The sequence below is a fragment of the Symphodus melops genome (assembly GCF_947650265.1).
Source record: "Symphodus melops genome assembly, contig: scaffold_235, whole genome shotgun sequence".
NCBI classification, from domain to species: domain Eukaryota; kingdom Metazoa; phylum Chordata; class Actinopteri; order Labriformes; family Labridae; genus Symphodus; species Symphodus melops.
This window is the reverse complement of record NW_027636740.1, coordinates 7501-27500: the sequence shown is the minus strand read 5'-3', so window position 1 is coordinate 27500 and position 20000 is coordinate 7501. Positions and strand designations below refer to the sequence as shown.

The window sequence follows — 20000 nt, the reverse complement described above, 5'->3', positions numbered from 1 at the left end:
TCAGTGTTTGTGTGTGTGTGTGATCAGTGTTTGTGTGTGTGTGTTATCAGTGTGTGTGTGTGTGTGATCAGTGTTTGTGTGTGTGTTATCAGTGTGTGTGTGTGTGATCAGTGTTTGTGTGTGTGTGTGTTATCAGTGTGTGTGTGTGTGTGATCAGTGTTTGTGTGTGTGTGTGTTATCAGTGTGTGTGTGTGTTATCAGTGTGTGTGTGTGTGTGTGTGATGTTTGTGTGTGTGTGTGTTATCAGTGTGTGTGTGTGTGTGTGTGTTATCAGTGTGTGTGTGTGTGTGTGTGTGTGATCAATGTTTGTGTGTGTGTGTGTTATCAGTGTGTGTGTGTGTGTGTGTGATGTTTGTGTGTGTGTGTGTTATCAGTGTGTGTGTGTGTGATCAATGTTTGTGTGTGTGTGTGTGTTATCAGTGTGTGTGTGTGTTATCAGTGTGTGTGTGTGTGTGTGATGTTTGTGTGTGTGTGTTATCAGTGTGTGTGTGTGTGATCAGTGTTTGTGTGTGTGTGTGTTATCAGTGTGTGTGTGTGTGTTATCAGTGTGTGTGTGTGTGTGATCAGTGTTTGTGTGTGTGTGTGTTATCAGTGTGTGTGTGTGTGTTATCAGTGTGTGTGTGTGTGTGATCAATGTTTGTGTGTGTTTGTGTGTTATCAGTGTGTGTGTGTGTGATCAGTGTTTGTGTGTGATCAGTGTTTGTGTGTGTGTGTGTTATCAGTGTGTGTGTGTGTGTGTGTGATCAGTGTTTGTGTGTGTGTGTGTTATCAGTGTGTGTGTGTGTGTGATCAGTGTTTGTGTGTGTGTGTGTTATCAGTGTGTGTGTGTGTGTGATCAGTGTTTGTGTGTGTGTGTGTGTTATCAGTGTGTGTGTGTGTGTGATCAGTGTTTGTGTGTGTGTGTGTTATCAGTGTGTGTGTGTGTGTGATCAGTGTTTGTGTGTGTGTGTGTGTTATCAGTGTGTGTGTGTGTGTGTGATCAGTGTTTGTGTGTGTGTGTGTTATCAGTGTGTGTGTGTGTGTGTGTGATGTTTGTGTGTGTGTGTGTTATCAGTGTGTGTGTGTGTGTGATCAATGTTTGTGTGTGTGTGTGTTATCAGTGTGTGTGTGTGTGTGTGATCAGTGTTTGTGTGTGTGTGATCAATGTTTGTGTGTGTGTGTGTTATCAGTGTGTGTGTGTGTTATCAGTGTGTGTGTGTGTGTGATCAATGTTTGTGTGTGTGTGTGTTATCAGTGTGTGTGTGTGTGTGTGTGTGTGATGTTTGTGTGTGTGTGTGTGATCAGTGTTTGTGTGTGTGTGTGTTATCAGTGTGTGTGTGTGTGTGTGTGTGTGTGTGTGTGATGTTTGTGTGTGTGTGTGTTATCAGTGTGTGTGTGTGTGTGTGTGTGTGTGTTATCAGTGTGTGTGTGTGTGTGTGTGTGTGTGATCAATGTTTGTGTGTGTGTGTGTTATCAGTGTGTGTGTGTGTGTGTGTGTGTGTGTGATGTTTGTGTGTGTGTGTGTGATCAGTGTTTGTGTGTGTGTGTGTTATCAGTGTGTGTGTGTGTGTGTGTGTGTGTGTGATGTTTGTGTGTGTGTGTGTTATCAGTGTGTGTGTGTGTGTGTGTGTGTGTTATCAGTGTGTGTGTGTGTGTGTGTGTGTGATCAATGTTTGTGTGTGTGTGTGTGTTATCAGTGTGTGTGTGTGTGTGTGTGTGTGTGTGTGATGTTTGTGTGTGTGTGTGTGATCAGTGTTTGTGTGTGTGTGTGTTATCAGTGTGTGTGTGTGTGTGTGTGTGTGTGGTCAGTGTTTACGTGTGTAAAGCTCTCACCTGTTCTGATAGCTGAAGTATGCAGCATCTCGTTGGATGGTACACAACTGTTTCCCGTAGCAACAGAGAGTTTGTGGAGAAAACTCAAACTGGAAAAACAAAAAATATGCAAATAAAACCTCTAATCATAAATATGACCCCTAACAGACGGGTGTAGTAACAGACAGGGTGTAGTAACAGACAGGGTGTAGTAACAGACAGGGTGTAGTAACAGACAGGGTGTAGTAACAGACGGGTGTAGTAACAGACAGGGTGTAGTAACAGACAGGGTGTAGTAACAGACAGGGTGTAGTAACAGACGGTGTGTAGTAACAGACAGGGTGTAGTAACAGACGGGTGTAGTAACAGACAGGGTGTAGTAACTGACGGGTGTAGTAACAGACGGGTGTAGTAACAGACAGGGTGTAGTAACAGACGGTGTGTAGTAACAGACGGGTGTAGTAACAGACGGGGTGTAGTAACAGACAGGGTGTAGTAACAGACGGGTGTAGTAACAGACGGGGTGTAGTAACAGACGGGTGTAGTAACAGACGGGGTGTAGTAACAGACAGGATGTAGTAACAGACGGTGTGTAGTAACAGACGGTGTGTAGTAACAGACGGTGTGTAGTAACAGACAGGGTGTAGTAACAGACGGTGTGTAGTAACAGACGGGTGTAGTAACAGACGGGGTGTAGTAACAGACAGGATGTAGTAACAGACAGGATGTAGTAACAGACAGGATGTAGTAACAGACGGTGTGTAGTAACAGACAGGGTGTAGTAACAGACGGTGTGTAGTAACAGACAGGGTGTAGTAACAGACGGGGTGTAGTAACAGACGGGGTGTAGTAACAGACAGGGTGTAGTAACAGACAGTGTGTAGTAACAGACAGGGTGTAGTAACAGACAGGATGTAGTAACAGACGGGGTGTAGTAACAGACAGGACGTAGTAACAGACGGTGTGTAGTAACAGACGGTGTGTAGTAACAGACAGGGTGTAGTAACAGACGGTGTGTAGTAACAGACGGTGTGTAGTAACAGACAGGGTGTAGTAACAGACGGGGTGTAGTAACAGACGGGGTGTAGTAACAGACAGGATGTAGTAACAGACGGGGTGTAGTAACAGACAGGATGTAGTAACAGACGGGGTGTAGTAACAGACAGGATGTAGTAACAGACGGTGTGTAGTAACAGACAGGGTGTAGTAACAGACAGGATGTAGTAACAGACAGGATGTAGTAACAAGACGGGTGTAGTAACAGACAGGGTGTAGTAACTGACGGGTGTAGTAACAGACAGGGTGTAGTAACTGACGGGGTGTAGTAACAGACAGGATGTAGTAACAGACGGGATGTAGTAACAGACGGGATGTAGTAACAGACAGGGTGTAGTAACAGACAGGATGTAGTAACAGACGGTGTGTAGTAACAGACGGTGTGTAGGGGTGTAGTAACAGACGGTGTGTAGTAACAGACGGTGTGTAGTAACAGACGGTGTGTAGTAACAGACGGTGTAGTAACAGACGGGGTGTAGTAACAGACGGGGTGTAGTAACAGACAGGGTGTAGTAACAGACGGTGTAGTAACAGACGGGGTGTAGTAACAGACGGGGTGTAGTAACAGACAGGATGTAGTAACAGACGGGGTGTAGTAACAGACGGGATGTAGTAACAGACGGGGTGTAGTAACAGACGGGATGTAGTAACAGACGGGGTGTAGTAACAGACAGGATGTAGTAACAGACAGGATGTAGTAACAGACGGTGTGTAGTAACAGACAGGATGTAGTAACAGACGGGGTGTAGTAACAGACGGGATGTAGTAACAGACAGGGTGTAGTAACAGACAGGATGTAGTAACAGACGGTGTGTAGTAACAGACAGGATGTAGTAACAGACGGGGTGTAGTAACAGACGGGATGTAGTAACAGACAGGGTGTAGTAACAGACAGGATGTAGTAACAGACGGGGTGTAGTAACAGACAGGATGTAGTAACAGACGGGGTGTAGTAACAGACGGGATGTAGTAACAGACAGGGTGTAGTAACAGACAGGATGTAGTAACAGACAGGGTGTAGTAACAGACGGGGTGTAGTAACAGACGGAGTGGGTTAGTATCTCAACAGTTGACCTCAATTAAAGACCAGTTTCAGTTAAGAGTTTAAAGACCAGTTTCAGTTAAGAGTTTAAAGACCAGTTTCTGAGCGGTCCGGCTCGGTTCGTCTCGGTACGGTGCACATTTTGTGGAACATGCTCTTTCCCACGCTGCACCTACTTTTTGGGACCCTTCCATTGGGGAATATCGATCCGACCCTAAAAGGTGGAGCTAAACAATGCAGTCTGCTGATTGGTTGAAATAATCGTCACTTCCTGTGTTACATCGGCAAACCAAACTCCACCGTATTTAAACAGTCGATTGTATTTGTCTTTGTATTTGATGAACTGCTGGATGTCTTCTTCGTTGGTTTTGTTTGTGTAGCGTTTTTCTTATTTGTTGAATTCATTAGTTAACGGCTAGCTGCTATCATGTCACGCTATTATGTAGCTGACGCGGCTATCGGCATCGGGCTTATACGCCGCCTACCAAATATGGCACGGGTGACTGTTGAAATACAAACAGGATCAGGCTTTACTGAACCAAACCGTACTGATCTGTACCGGACCGCTGGGTGGAAACAGGGCTTAAGTCTCTTAACCAGAACCACTTCATGACCCCCTTCAGTTACTTCAGCTCCTCCTCCGGACTCACCTTCCTCCCGCAGCAGTAACCCAGGTCCTGCATGACTGGGTCGATCTCAGACTCAAAGACCTCGGCCAGCTTGGAGCAGTACTTGTACACTCTGGACGTTTTGCGGTTGTAGAGCCAGGCATTGTTAAACATCAGCCAGATATCGTCGATGTATTGCCACGGCTCCTGGTACTGACCCGTGTCCAGCTTCCTCTTGATGGTAGACAGGTCCATCGGGTTCTTCACCACATCAAAGTAGTCCTGATAGGCACGGTTCAGACCAAATACCAGGGGCAGGTGGAGGTAAAGATGAGCATAGTCATAAGAGGGAGTGTAATCCAATGGATCAGGATGAGATTAGGCGGAGGTACCAGTGGACCAGGTGGAGTAACAGATGGACCAGGTGAAGGTACCAGTGGACCAGGTGGAGTAACAGATGGACCAGGTGAAGGTACCAGTGGACCAGGTGGAGTAACAGATGGACCAGGTGGAGTAACAGATGGACCAGGTGGAGTAACAGATGGACCAGGTGGAGTAACAGATGGACCAGGTGGAGCAGATTAGGGAGAGAAGAAGGTGCAGGGGGACAGGGATGTTGAGCACTGCAGAGAAAAAGTTTTGTGTGCAAACAGAGAAACGTGACAACATCTGACCTCCAGCTCTACAAGCCGCTGAACCTTCTCAACTACCCAGAGATCCTGGAATGAATCATTCCTCTTTAAATATTGATAATGAATCATGAATTGTGATTATCCATTATTTCTGTCAGCTTCTCTCAAATTGGAAACAAGTAACAGAAAAAAACCGAAGAGCTACAGCTGTTAGCATTAGCATGATCTGGGCTGTTAGCATGAGCAGCAGAGTTAGGGCTGGGATGGAAGTGTGTGTGAGAGGGACAGATCATTACTGTAACTTATTACTGACATGATGTCTTTTGTCCCTTTTACACACACCTGCACACCTCTACAGGTGAGGAACTGAACTACAAAGCTAGCAATGAGAACTACAAAAAGGTGATGGAATAAAAAAAATATAAATGAAGTGATAAATGAAAGCAATCGCTTCATGAACAGATTGATCAGCTGACCCTGACAGACGTCTCTAATCTTAATAACACGACGCTCAACAGGATTTACTTCAGCTCAGAGTCCAGACTTAAAGTTCATGAGTGAGATGGCTTTGATTTAACACACACACACACACACACACACACACACACACACACACACACACACACACACACACACACACACACACACACACACACACACACACACACACACACACACACACACACACACACACACACACACACACACACACACACACACACACACACACACACACACACACACACACACACACACACACACACACACACACACACACACACGGGATGTGTAATGAAACATGAACAGCTCAGAGATTAAAGCAGGAAATGAAACGCGTGATGAGCAGAAATCAACATGACTGATGACACTTCAAATCAAGAAGGAAATCTAATGAAGAGTGGAAGCAAAATGGCAGCCAGTGCAGTCCCTTACCAGGTTAGTTTTGTTACTAGTTCGAATACGTACGGGTATTCCCAGTAACTGGGGGTCCACCGGCTGACGGAAGGGGAGGGACTCAGGGTCCTGCCGATACAACGCCTCCAGGGTGGGCATGAGCGCCTGACGCAGCTCCTCGGGCTTAAAAACTGCAGGAGAGATAACGGGTGATGACACGTCCTCAACACAACTTTAACTACTTTATAAAACGCCAAAATGGAGACCTGCAAAATCTGACGTGTGGATTTAAACGGACCAGCCTCTCTCTACTGAGTTACCAACACGACTGCAGAGCTTTTAAAGCGTCAGTATTCTAACAAACGTTTAGTCTTTAAAATGTTGGAGCTGGAGATATTGGAACAGAAACAAACAAACGTACTTTTCTTCTTGCTCTGAGGTCCAGCTGGAGACCCTGACCCCTCCTCATCCTTCTCCTCCTTCTCCTCTTTGGGCTCCTTCTTCACCTCCACCTTCTTGTCCTCACCTGTCGGTACTGACGTGGACACGGAGGACGAGGATGCATCCATTGGCTCACCTTTACAGCCCCCACCTGAGGGCTTCTCAGTCTTTATCTGAGGAAACGTCAGGACAAACATCAGCTGAAGTCGACGCTCACAGATATTCATTAGTAAAATTAAATCTGTGGTTTTCAGACACTCGAGTGAAAGTTCACCTCTGGTTTGTCCTCCGTCTTTACTTCACTCTGACCCTTTCCCATCTTCCCCTTTCCCTCTCCTTTGCTTTCTCCTCCTTCCTCCTCCTCCTCCTCCTCCTCCTCCTCCTCCTCCTGCTCCTCCTGCTCCTGCTTCACCTCCAGCTTGATGTCATCTTGGTTCGGAGCGGGATCTGAGCTGCTGAGCGAGGCAGGAGAGGACACCTGAGCATCAGCAGTCCCAGAGGGTTTAGGAGACAGCTGTGAATGAAACACAGAGAGTTAAAGTCCATACTCTGAAATCCTGGAGGCAATGTGTAGCCAACAAGCCAGAGAAAACTTTGAATAAAAGTTTGAACTTTCAGAGTAAAGCTCGTGAATGATGTTGGCTTGCTCGGGCGCAGAGACTGACGACGACATCAGAACAGCTGGGCGGAGTTCTGACGGGAGCTGTCGGCCATGTAAACAAGCATTTAAAGTGAGAGCAAGGTGTTACTCACCGGCGTCTGCGACCGCTGCAGAGGCACTGGAGAATTCTGGGTAGACACCTGACTTGCCTGAAGGATTGGGGAAGCAACACTTCCAAGCATCTGCGGAGGAAGCTGATTGGTTTTGTTACCCGTCTCCCCCGACGACGACGCTTGCAGTGGAGCAGGATGTTCTTGCTGCTGTAGCTGTCGTTGGTGCTGTTGTTGGGGGGGCAGTGGAGGGGTGCTGGGGGTCTGTGGGGTCTGACTTCTCGGTACAGTGGGCGGGGTTTGAAGAGGTTGAGGTGTTAAACTGCGGGCAGGTGAGGGGGAGTTCATCCTGGCGGGGGGACAGTGAGGGAGCGAGTTAGGCTGGGTGGAGGAAGAGGATGGAAGCCCAGTACCACCGACACTACAGGGACCCCCTGAGCCGGAGGGGGGCGGAGCTGCAGGGCTGCAGGCCGGGAGGGGGGACGGTGTGGACGCGTGGTTCATCTGCAGGAGACACAGAGAGGTACACACATCCAGTTAACCACTGACACCTGTGACATTACCCGAACAGCTGACAGGAGGTCAGTGTGAAGGCGACCTGCAGTGACCTCACAGCGCTCATCGAGTCCTGACAATCAACAACACACGAGGAGCAGCGTCTCACCTGTGGACCTGAAGTCTGACCTCCAGACTGGCTCATCCCACAACCAGGACCAGGACCATGACTGGGACCATGACTAGGACTAGACCCGGGAAGATGGGCTGCGGGGAGGTACTGGTTCTGTATCTGCGTTGCGTTGGACTGACCCATCCGGGCTCCCATCGTCATCTGAAATCAAACAAATTCTTTGAATAATTAAAATGTAAAAAGAGCTCCGTCGACTCTCCAGGTGATTTTCAAAGGAAACTACAGAGCGATCTTTTTAAATCAGGCTTTTGTTTTGAAAATCCTTTTACTGCCTTGATTACTGTTTTTGATATTTATTTCATATTTTATCTACATTGCACCGCGGGGAAACATAATTTAGCTTTCACTGTATGTCTGACATATTTTGAAATGACAATAAAATCAACCTTGAACCTAATTAACAAATATTGGATTCTTTATGTATTCACTTTGAATGGATGTTTTCATTATTTTATGACATCTTCCTGTTTTATTCTTTCCTCTCATGTTGTCACTTCCTGTTTTACACACTTAAAGGTGATGTTGTTATTCGAGGCTGACCCGAACACAAACTTATTTCCTTTGTTTTATAGATTAGTTCTATTTGTTTCACTTTCTGAAGAACTTCTGGGAACACTTGTGATGATGATGAAGCTCACCTGGTTGATTGGAGTGTTAGGAGGAAGGGGAGGAGTCAACCTCTGAGCCATCGACTGAACGCCGACCTGACCAAACTGATTCAGTCCTACAGGTGAGAGAGGAGCGACAGGTGAGACTAAACTGTAATTAATCACGTTTCATTAAAAATCAGGTATTCACCTACCTGCAGGGTTCTGTATCCTGCTGACCATCTGATTGGCTCCAGCTGCTCGGATCATGGACTGATCGATATGAGGACCATCTGACATAAAGAACAGAATCACACGAGTCAGGGTTTCTGTGCTCACATCCTGCTCACCCTCACCGACCAATCAAAATCAAGACGGGGTGGGAAATCTCACAAAATTAGAAGTTTTATATGATGGAAGCATCATATAAAGCCCCCCCCCCCCCCATAGTCTGCACGCCACCTCTACAGACTGTCTGCACGCCACCTCTACCGTCTCTACAGACTGTCTGCACGCCACCTCTACAGACTGTCTGCACGCCACCTCTACAGACTGTCTACACGCCATCTCTACAGACTGTCTGCACGCCACCTCTACAGACTGTCTGCACGCCACCTCTACCGTCTCTACAGACTGTCTGCACGCCATCTCTACAGACTGTCTACACGCCATCTCTACAGACTGTCTGCACGCCACCTCTACAGACTGTCTGCACGCCACCTCTACAGACTGTCTGCACGCCACCTCTACAGACTGTCTGCACGCCACCTCTACAGACTGTCTGCACGCCATCTCTACAGACTGTCTGCACGCCACCTCTACAGACTGTCTGCACGCCACCTCTACAGACTGTCTGCACGCCACCTCTACAGACTGTCTGCACGCCATCTCTACAGACTGTCTGCACGCCACCTCTACAGACTGTCTGCACGCCACCTCTACCGCCTCCGTGCTCTAATCAACCTGCTGCATTCTGTTTCCTGTTGTCCTCCATGTTCTTCGACACTCTTTAGTTCATATTCTGTTAAACGACACGCAGCATTGACACAGGTAGGGTCACCTGCCATCAGGGTTTGATGAATAAAGACTTCAGTCTGTCTGAAATGTTGTGTGAAAATACTTGTAGCCAGGTGATAACTGGGTGTGTTCTTACTGGGGGATTGTCCTGGGCTTAGAGTGGGCGGTCCCAGGTTAATGGGAGGCTGCCCCATGCTCAGAGGAGGGGACGAGATGCCAGGATGTCCTGTCGTCCCACCCTGTTTCTGTAGCCTTGTCCTCCTCTTCTCCTCCAGCTCCTTCTGGATCTTATAGATCTTCTCAGCCAGCAGGTGATAATACTCAGCCTAAAACACACCACAGACACCGTTACAGAACCATGTTACAGACAGGAGAGAGACCACATTAAAGAGAGAATGGCACCATGTGGACCAGACGCTCTGTTAGTCTCAGCGTCTTACCCTGCTGCCCGCTGAATCGTACATGTCCCCCTCCACCTTTCGTGCGTAGGCCACAAGGTTCTCCATCCTCCGGTCCTTTAGAGCAGCTGGATCAGGGGTAGGGAAGATGGCCTGGACACTGCTCACACACACGACAGACCCACAGACACAGAGACAACGTTCAATGTGAGGACAGAGGCCCTTCTTGAAAAGAATCTGATGCCAAAGTTCATTAAAAAAAAAAACTTTATTTGTCCCCGGTGGGCAATATAAGAAATGTCATGGACAGTGACTCACAGTTTGTGGACCAGGTGGTTTCGGAGGTCCTGTGTGATGTCTTCATGCCACGACTTTGTCATGTCTGATGAAGGAGGACCTGCTGTGGGCATTGAGCTCAGGGCACCCAAAGCATCATTCATCAAGCTGAGAGGAGAAGAGAGGCTTTAGAAGATACCAGCATAAACACCTTCTGCAGACTGCGAATGTTTTTAAATCGCAGAGAAGATGTCAGTCAAAATAACTGATCTGACTGATTCCATGGCAGCAACAATACAAGTCCTCGGCACCCAATCCCCTGTCTTTCTATTGGTGTATTTCAGACTGTGATCATTGTCTCTCTCTTTTTTTTTATTGATTTAACAACATAACTGATGATCTGCAGTGTTTCAAATTCATTAATTAAAGAGAGACTATTGAACCTGTATTCCTGTGAATGACCTTCTCAGTCCTACCTCTGTGTGTTCATGTTGTGCATCATGTTGTTTGGCAGCTGCTGATTCGATGACTGAACACTTGCTCCTCCGTTCATTGAGTTTCCTCCTGAAAAGAGAAAGAGTCGTTTCAGTTTGTATCTTGATCCCTCTCCACACACACACACACACACACACACACACACACACACACACACACACACACACACACACACACACACACACACACACACACACACACACACACACACACACACACACACACACACACACACACACACACACACACACACACACCACTGTTTGTTTCTACTTTGTTATCTGTAGTCTAGTTAATAATATTTGTTTGATTGAGTTTAATTGATTAGCTTGAAGTTGCTTTGTTTAAATAAATTATGTTATAATTTAAAAAGCAGTTGTTTGTGATTACTAGTGTATTTGCATTGTGACATAGGCTGGGTGCAGAGTTTGTGTTTGGATTTCACACTTTCAATTTAATAGAGATTGTTAATTCTTAATAATATTAGTATCATTATAAAACCCGATATAAATGTTGACCGCATATTAGTTCCTACAAAACCCCAATATGATGGTGCCCTGTGTGAGGCCTTTACATTAACATGATGGTGCCCTGTGTGAGGTCTTTACATTAACATGATGGTGCCCTGTGTGAGGCCTTTACATTAATATGATGGTGCCCTGTGTGAGGTCTTTACATTAACATGATGGTGCCCTGTGTGAGGTCCTTACATTAACATGATGGTGCCCTGTGTGAGGTCTTTACATTAATATGATGGTGCCCTGTGTGAGGTCTTTACATTAATATGATGGTGCCCTGTGTGAGGTCTTTACATTAATATGATGGTGCTCTGTGTGAGGTCTTTACATTAATATGATGGTGCCCTGTGTGAGGCCTTTACATTAACATGATGGTGCCCTGTGTGAGGTCTTTACATTAATATGATGGTGCTCTGTGTGAGGTCCTTTACATTAATATGATGGTGCCCTGTGTGAGGTCCTTTACATTAATATGATGGTGCCCTGTGTGAGGTCTTTACATTAACATGATGGTGCCCTGTGTGAGGTCTTTACATTAATATGATGGTGCCCTGTGTGAGGTCTTTACATTAATATGATGGTGCCCTGTGTGAGGTCTTTACATTAACATGATGGTGCCCTGTGTGAGGTCTTTACATTAACATGATGGTGCCCTGTGTGAGGTCTTTACATTAATATGATGGTGCTCTGTGTGAGGCCTTTACATTAATATGATGGTGCCCTGTGTGAGGTCTTTACATTAACATGATGGTGCCCTGTGTGAGGTCTTTACATTAACATGATGGTGCCCTGTGTGAGGTCTTTACATTAATATGATGGTGCTCTGTGTGAGGCCTTTACATTAATATGATGGTGCCCTGTGTGAGGCCTTTACATTAATATGATGGTGCTCTGTGTGAGGTCTTTACATTAATATGATGGTGCCCTGTGTGAGGTCTTTACATTAATATGATGGTGCCCTGTGTGAGGTCCTTCATAAACCAGCTTTGTTGCATTGTTAGGGTTACCCTATGTACAGTAATCTGAACTTTGAATCCTCTTCTGAAGGAAATTCTCTTTTCTTTGAGAGATTTTTGTTTGTTGTTTAAGAAAATCAACTTGTATGTTAGTTGTGCTATTGTGTGACGACATTTAGCCATTTGTCCAGTTGAGAATGTAACCTCACAATTGTTGCATAGCCAACTACATGAGAGGCGAGACCTCCCCCAATCCTAAGAGGACTTGAGATGTGAATGCTCTCGCCTAGCTTCCTGGACAGACTGCAGTGATCTGGTTTGGAACCTTAGATCACATTGAATCTCCTGCTGACTTAGTTTTAGCTCGGCATGCTTTGCTCACAGTAATCCACAGGGGTTCTGTTTTACCACATTAAAATGGGTAACAAGACCCAATGAGGCCAGGAGCTAAGACTCCTATCGGATCAGACTACACAACTCGGCAAGAAACTTTTGCTAGTCTGACGATGCACCTCTACTTAAAAGATTGCAAACCTAAATAGCCATTCAATTAGGATGTGATAACAACTTGTAAATGTTGTTATCACAACATTTATGTATTGTAATATTTGGTTGTTGTCTGATATCAGAGTGGTGGCCCTAGGTTTATTAAACTGAGGTTGATAATATTGTTGATTTTAATAAAAGATAATTATTAATGTTAACCCCAACATTATTGGTTGCCCCGTGTAAGGCCTTCTACACCAACGCTGCCTTCACATCTCTCGCTATTTGTTCCGTTTGAACTCTGGTGACCTTTGTTAGGTTTTGGTGGTATGATTTAGTTAAGTTTATTAGTTTAGTTGTCAGGGACCATGTACAAAAACAACATTAATCTAACAGAAAAAAATATGCTTTGTACCAGATTATAGCAGTTTGCTAATTTCCATCTGCAGAGTGATAACTCAAACAGACCAAAGAACCAAACTCTGGTCTGTTTGCTTAAAATTTACCAAAATTTGGCTGATCATGTTCCGGATGCAATGAGAGAAGAGAACCAAACAGCAGTACATTATGGGTTTGCCCGTCTGTAAACAATATCAAATAGATTTGTAGGGCGTGGCTAACATTAGCTTTGCAAGCAACACCAGCCTTCATAGGGGCTGCTAAATCTTGTTTGGGGGATTATTGTATACAGGGGGGGGGGGGGGGGGGGACAGCGGGTGTGTATTGTAACTAATGTCTTGTGTCCTGCCTGTCTGTATACTGATACTGGATGCCTTGAATTTCCCTCGGGATCAATAAAGTATCTATCTATCTATCTATCTATCTATCTATAGGTCTCCTTGCAGATGAACCTGACCCAGACGACATACAACTCTATCTCTGATGTATAGATCTAAACAAGGACAACAAAATTCTTCCACTGTCTTGTTGTTTACCTCCTGGATAGCAGCAGACAAGAGGGGACACAATATCTGATAAACTGCAGTCTGAAAGCAAATCAAACTAAATGAAAAAAGCAACTTCACCCCTCAATCCAGTCCACCAGAATTTATGTGTGAAAGACACCTACTCATCATCCAGGATTCACAGGGTCCGTGGAGCGGATCAACAGTTCTGTTTATGTCTAAGCTGAGAACGCTCAGCATATTGACACACCGTTAATCAGTTCTCTTCATTTCTACACAGAAACCATGACATGTACTGGAGCTGTGGGTAATCACACTTACCCATGCTATTCAGACTCCTGACCCCCGATGGGCTTGGCACGTTGTTCTGGGCGGTTTGGTTTCCTTGGTAGGTGAGTCCGAGGGCAGCGTAGGCTCTCTCTATGGAACCGGGGTCGATCTGGTTTGGGGGAGTCAGGGTGGGGGGGTTGGACTGTCCACCAGGGGCTCCTGCACCCAAAGAGTTCATTAAACCAGCACTGTTCACTAAAGCTGTGAAAGACAAGAGGGGGCAGGTTTGATGTTAAAAGCCAACAATCATTACGTCTTTATATTTACAGGGCTCTGACTCTGAGCTCACCCTGCTGGCTTCTCTTGTCTCCGGCGTTTTTCAGCGGAAGACAAACTGGACAATCGTGTTTGGTACAGTTCTTCCAGTGAGAGATGATCTGTCTGGACGATGCGCAGTGAGCCACTGAGGGACGGAAACAAGTTTACATGATTAACAACACACATCTATACGTTTGACAGATCATGCTTTATCAGACTCACCCTGACAGGACTTTCCAGCCTGACAGTGTGTCATATGGTTCAGGACGTTCTTCATGGTACGACAGTGTGGCAGGTTACATGGCCTGGGCTCGCCGTTTGCCTGCTCTCTTCGCTGACATTTGTGAGCGTGAAGGAGCAGGACCAGCTGCTGCTGGATCAGCTTACGTTTCTCAGGGTCTGCAGCAGGAGGCGCTGTCCCGGGACAAACCCCTACAGAGTTCAGACCCACCTGAGCCCCGCCAATCGCACTGCTCAGAGAAACTCCTGTAAGCGCTCTGGGCTGCTGAGACACCTGACAACAGAAAGCAGGTGATAATAACGTTTACCTGAATACTGCAGCGTTAAACACATGATGACCATAAATGTCTGTTAACATTCATGCTGATCTACTGAAGCTAACTGATCATACCATCCCCGTCATGCTCTGATCCGCCACCGTCTTCTTGTCCATGTTGAACTGAGCAGCCATGTTGGTTTTATTCTGGTGCTGAGGGCCCAGCCCAGATCCTGGAGGACCCGGGCCCCCCGACTGAGCGTAGGGACCACCATAGGGGCCGACGTTAGCCATCATATTCATCTGAAAAATAAGAAATGATTACTCTTCAGCAGATGTTCAGACTTTAAATAAAAAAGTAAAACTGAGATAAGATAAAACGTTATTAATCTCATATCAAATATCATTTGAATTAATTCCCACAAACTTCTCCTCACGTTAGGACACATTTATGTTTAACATGACTGACGTCCAAGTCTCAGCTTCAACACATGTCGGCTCATCCTGACAGACACCATCTCTCCACAGGTTCAAACACAAACCTGAACTGGTCAACCTAGACGGGGTAGAAGCTGACCCCCCCCCCCCCCTTTGGACCAGAGTCAAACGGCTCAAGAGATGATGTTCCGGATGTTCAGAGGGAGATTTTAACTTCTACCGTCTGCTCGTAAGACAATCAGGGCAGAACTAAATATTAAACGTGTTCAGTATTTGCTGACTGAAGATGGAAGGGCGAAAAATATCACCATGGTGACGACAAAACTCAAAGTCAGATGAAGGTCAGAGATGAGCAACTTGTTGATTTGTGTCTGTAGAACAAACCAAAGGTAGATCGGGCATCACGCTCTCTTAGTGTGTGATGTGCTGTCATGATTGGTCCTCATGTGCAGGTTATCTAAGGTTACATTCACCTGTGTGTGCAGCGTGGAGCATTCTCACCTTGTTCATTGCTGCAGGTTGCTGTGTTCTGATTGGCTGCAGGCCGTCAGTTGACATGTGGTTACTGTTGACCATCCCTGCACCTCCAGGGAAACTGACCCTCGCTGAGCCGTTCATCACCTGACCTCCAATCAGGCCTTGCTGCTGTGACCCATTGTTCCCCTTCTGAGCACCCATCATGGCTGCTCTGTTCACAGCACCCCCACCGACCTGCTGCATGAATCCAGACTGCTGGGGGGGGGGCACGCCCTGAGGACCTCCCATTACCCCCCCAGGTGGAGCTGCAGTCCTTAACAGTTCAGACAGCTGTTTATGTTTGGCAGCAGCATCCTGCCCCCCTACCCCAAGTCCTCCACTCAGACCGGCATTGAGCAGGTTCACGTCCCCCCCGTTGGTCAACCCAAGGTCCGAGGAGCCGATGAGCTCGTCTGGGAGGTCATGCTCAAGGTCGAACAGGGAGCCAAAATCTGAACGTGATGGAGAGACACAAAAATATATCAGAACAGAAAGAGAGAGGGGGGGGGGGGGGAGATATAGCGAGGAGACCCAAAGCCCCCCATCACTGGAGACCCAAAGCCCCCCATCACTGGAGACCCAAACCCCCCATCACTGGAGACCCAAAGCCCACCTATAACTGGAGACCCAAAGCCCCATCACTGGAGACCCAAAGCCCACCTATAACTGGAGACCCAAAGCCCCCCATCACTGGAGACCCAAAGCCCCCCATCACTGGAGACCCAAACCCCCCCATCACTGGAGACCCAAAGCCCACCTATAACTGGAGACCCAAACCCCCTATTACTGGAGACCCAAAGCCCCCCATCACTGGAGACCCAAACCCCCCCATCACTGGAGACCCAAAGCCCCCATCACTGGAGACCCAAAGCCCCCATCACTGGAGACCCAAAGCCCTCTATAACTTGAGACCCAAAGCCCCCCATCACTGGAGACCCAATCCCCCTATAACTGGAGACCCAAACCCCCCCATCACTGGAGACCCAATCCCCCTATAACTGGAGACCCAAACCCCCCCCCCCCCCCATCACTGGAGACCCAAACCCCCCATCACTGGAGACCCAAACCCCCCATCACTGGAGACCCAAAGCCCCCTATAACTGGAGACCCAAACCCCCCCATCACTGGTGACCCAAAGCCCCCTATAACTGGAGACCCAAACCCCCTATGACTGGAGACCCAAACCCCCTATAACTGGAGACCCAAAGCCCACTATAACTGGAGACCCAAAGCCCACTATAACTGGAGGCCCAAACCCCCTATAACTGGAGACCCAAACCCCCTATAACTGGAGACCCAAAGCCCACTATAACTGGAGACCTAAACCCCCTATAACTGGAGACCCAAACCCCCTATAACTGGAGACCCAAAGCCCACTATAACTGGAGACCCAAACCCCCTATAACTGGAGACCCAAAGCCCACTATAACTGGAGACCCAAACCCCCTATAACTGGAGACCCAAAGCCCACTATAACTGGAGACCCAAACCCCCTATAACTGGAGACCCAAAGCCCACTATAACTGGAGGCCCAAACCCACTATAACTGGAGACCCAAACCCTCTATAACTGGAGACCCAAACCCCCTATAACTGGAGACCCAAAGCCCACTATAACTGGAGACCCAAACCCCCTATAACTGGAGACCCAAAGCCCACTATAACTGGAGACCCAAAGCCCACTATAACTGGAGACCTAAACCCCCTATAACTGGAGACCCAAACCCCCTATAACTGGAGACCCAAAGCCCACTATAACTGGAGACCCAAACCCCCTATAACTGGAGACCCAAACCCCCTATAACTGGAGACCCAAAGCCCACTATAACTGGAGACCCAAACCCCCTATAACTGGAGACCCAAACCCCCTATAACGGGAGAGCAGAGATTTGCACTCTATAAAAAAAGAGGCATAACAAGATCTGTTATATGAATAAAGGTGGACTCAGTCTCCTCTGAGTCCTAAAGGTGGACTCAGTCTCCTCTGAGTCCTAAAGGTGGACTCAGTCTCCTCTCAGTGGAATCACTTTGAATCTGAAGTCTAAGTCGGTGTAAAGAAATAACGAGTTCACAATCAGTGAACAAAGATCGACGGAGATTGATCGAACAATCGAACAATAGTCGAACATCAAACGGAAACACCAAACGCCTTTAAACATGTTTTAAAATAAGACATTTCAGACACTGATGTAATCCTCGGGTTTAACCCTTTAATGTGCTTTAAAGTCAGAAAGCGTTTATGGCAACTTTCCTGCCGCTCGAACAATAGAGCAGACTTTAAGCTAACAACAGAGAAGAACATGAACACAGTGACCACACACACACAGTTACCGACTAAATCTGACCACGGCTGATTATTCGAGAAGGTTTGATAGGTGATTATTCGGTTATTGTCGAGTTCATCAGCTGCAGAGTTCAGCTGAGCCGGTCCGGAGGGGTTAGCAGCCGGGCTAGTTAGCTAGCTGTCCCCGGTACCGTTACTTTCTCCTCCAGGTGTAATTCCCCTCTTCATTTACAGACAAAGTGTGTAGCCTCGAGGGTTAGGCTTTAATGTCGGTATATTCCAACATTTTTTTTACCGATTAACCGAAGCAGAGCGCGTGAACCGAGCCGGTGAGTCGACTCTCCCATTGTTTGGAGCTAGTTAGCATGATGTGGCTAACACATCAAAACATGCCGAAGAAAAGTTTGTCCCGCTAAAGTTTCCCTTTAACTCACTAAATGACCCGAGCCCTACCTGGAGCACACCTGAGGTTGCACAGGTACCTCTTAGTTACACACCGAGCTTTAGTATAAAGTTGATCTTTCCCGTCCGGTACCGACAGAAGCTTTAACATTAAGTTCATATTTACCGGTTCCGTCGGACAAAGTCGGGGAGGACAGTTTGGGCCGCTTGGCTGAAGGCGGGCCGGACTCCACATGATGAAGATGATGATGATCAGACATTTCTGAGAAGAATTAAAGAAGGAAACGCTCCTCTCGTTAACGTCTCTGTCTCCCGTTAAGATCCGGTCGTGGTGACTCCCCCTCGGTGCGGGGGACGGGAGGGGGTCGTGGTGTGTTTGCAGACTTCACCCCTCTCTCTGTCCCACATTTACTTTCTGCACTGACTCCAACAGGAGGAGGAGGTGCTGGACTCCCTCATGTAGCCTCCTCACACACATCCTCCGGGCTCCTCCTGCCCGCCATCATCTGTGTCTCCTCCTCACCTCCCGTTCAGCTGCGAGGACTCCTGCAGGAGGTGTCTCACCTGGACAGGTATCTCTGCGCTGCTAAACGTGTGTGGAACTAACCCTGGTCCCTCACTACTGGCCACAGCAGGGTTCTCTGTAGGCACCCGGGCACCGAGGACCTCCTGCAAGCTGCAGGGTTAAAGCTGGCACCAGAGGATCCGGGGCTGGAACCAGACTTCAGTCCTGCAGACAGAGACAGACCTGCAGAGCTTCCTGCTCCCGGTGTTTGTCGTTTTAACTTTTTAAGTCTCAGACAGTTGAACACATGTCAGTCTGTGTTTCAGGTGTTAGTCCAGCTGGAGGAAACACCTGAAGGAGTCCCGGAGCAGCAGAAATATTCAGATCAGTTTGTTCACTTTGCTCCTTTAATGTTTGGACAGATTACACCTCCTCATAGACTCCCTGTGGTGGACAGACCTCCTCATAGACTCCCTGTGGTGGACAGACCTCCTCATAGACTCCCTGTGGTGGACAGACCTCCTCATAGACTCCCTGTGGTGGACAGACCTCCTCATAGACTCCCTGTGGTGGACAGACCTCCTTATAGACTCCCTGTGGTGGACAGACCTCCTCATAGACTCTGAGATTTGTAATGACCTCGTCCACCTCTTCTGTGAGGGTCTTTGGTCCTCCTTTACTCCGGTCTCTGCAGACTCTCTGCTCCCTCACACACGGACTCCTCCTGATCTTTCATTTTATCATCCGGTTTTTTCTCTCTCAGATTAATTGTGTCTCCTCCTCGGTCTCCTGCTGCTCGGTGTCTCTGCTCCTCCTGAGCTTTCTCCTCATAAACGCGGTAATATCTCTTCCTCTGTCTCCTCTCTTTACTGATGCTCTCTCTCCCTCTCTCTCCTCTCTCTCTCTCTCTCTCTCTCTCTCTCTCTCTCTCTCTCTCTCTCTCTCTCTCCGGATCACACCGGCAGTCGGTCCTCTCTCTCCCCTCTCCCGGTGCTTCACGGAGCAGCAGTGGTCGGTTACCGGAGTCGCTCCTCTCGGTCCTCTCCCTCCGTTTCTGACTGTTCGTCCGCACAAACAAAATGGCGGCGTGTTGTTTCTCCTCTTGTGATAGGGGGAGGGTTGGAGGTACAGCAACATTAGGCGTGAAAGGGAGGTGGAGGGAGGGAGAGGGGAGGCTGTCTTCGTAAATGTTCGGGACTGTTCGGAAACAGAAACCAAGCTCTGCGGGCCGACTCCTGTCAGCAGGGGGCGCCAGAGCTCCACAGAGCCGG

At 47.5% G+C, this 20000-nt stretch overlaps 1 protein-coding gene across 5 annotated transcripts in view; it reads right to left on the bottom strand.

The window, feature by feature from the left end:
• The window catches only part of LOC306819123 (histone acetyltransferase p300-like), a 32871-nt gene that overhangs the window by 12865 nt on the left and 6 nt on the right, over nucleotides 1-20000 (bottom strand). For 2 of the 5 annotated variants that reach the window (XM_079372880.1, XM_079372881.1), the window contains exons 1-19: nucleotides 18391-20000; nucleotides 15525-15991; nucleotides 14721-14888; nucleotides 14312-14603; nucleotides 14121-14234; nucleotides 13823-14032; nucleotides 10618-10705; nucleotides 10184-10309; nucleotides 9908-10025; nucleotides 9604-9793; nucleotides 8666-8743; nucleotides 8502-8587; nucleotides 7840-8004; nucleotides 7218-7679; nucleotides 6739-6978; nucleotides 6445-6637; nucleotides 6063-6214; nucleotides 4540-4779; nucleotides 1813-1901 (exon numbers count right to left, since the gene is read on the bottom strand). The exon at nucleotides 18391-20000 is cut by the window's right edge and continues 6 nt beyond it. In XM_079372880.1, the coding sequence (XP_079229006.1) occupies nucleotides 1813-1901; nucleotides 4540-4779; nucleotides 6063-6214; nucleotides 6445-6637; nucleotides 6739-6978; nucleotides 7218-7679; nucleotides 7840-8004; nucleotides 8502-8587; nucleotides 8666-8743; nucleotides 9604-9793; nucleotides 9908-10025; nucleotides 10184-10309; nucleotides 10618-10705; nucleotides 13823-14032; nucleotides 14121-14234; nucleotides 14312-14603; nucleotides 14721-14888; nucleotides 15525-15991; nucleotides 18391-18484 (3572 nt within the window). In that variant the 5' untranslated portion in view covers nucleotides 18485-20000. The remainder of the gene's footprint in view (nucleotides 1-1812; nucleotides 1902-4539; nucleotides 4780-6062; nucleotides 6215-6444; nucleotides 6638-6738; nucleotides 6979-7217; nucleotides 7680-7839; nucleotides 8005-8501; nucleotides 8588-8665; nucleotides 8744-9603; nucleotides 9794-9907; nucleotides 10026-10183; nucleotides 10310-10617; nucleotides 10706-13822; nucleotides 14033-14120; nucleotides 14235-14311; nucleotides 14604-14720; nucleotides 14889-15524; nucleotides 15992-18390) is intronic. The other 3 variants (XM_079372882.1, XM_079372884.1, XM_079372883.1) reach the window with 2 other exon arrangements.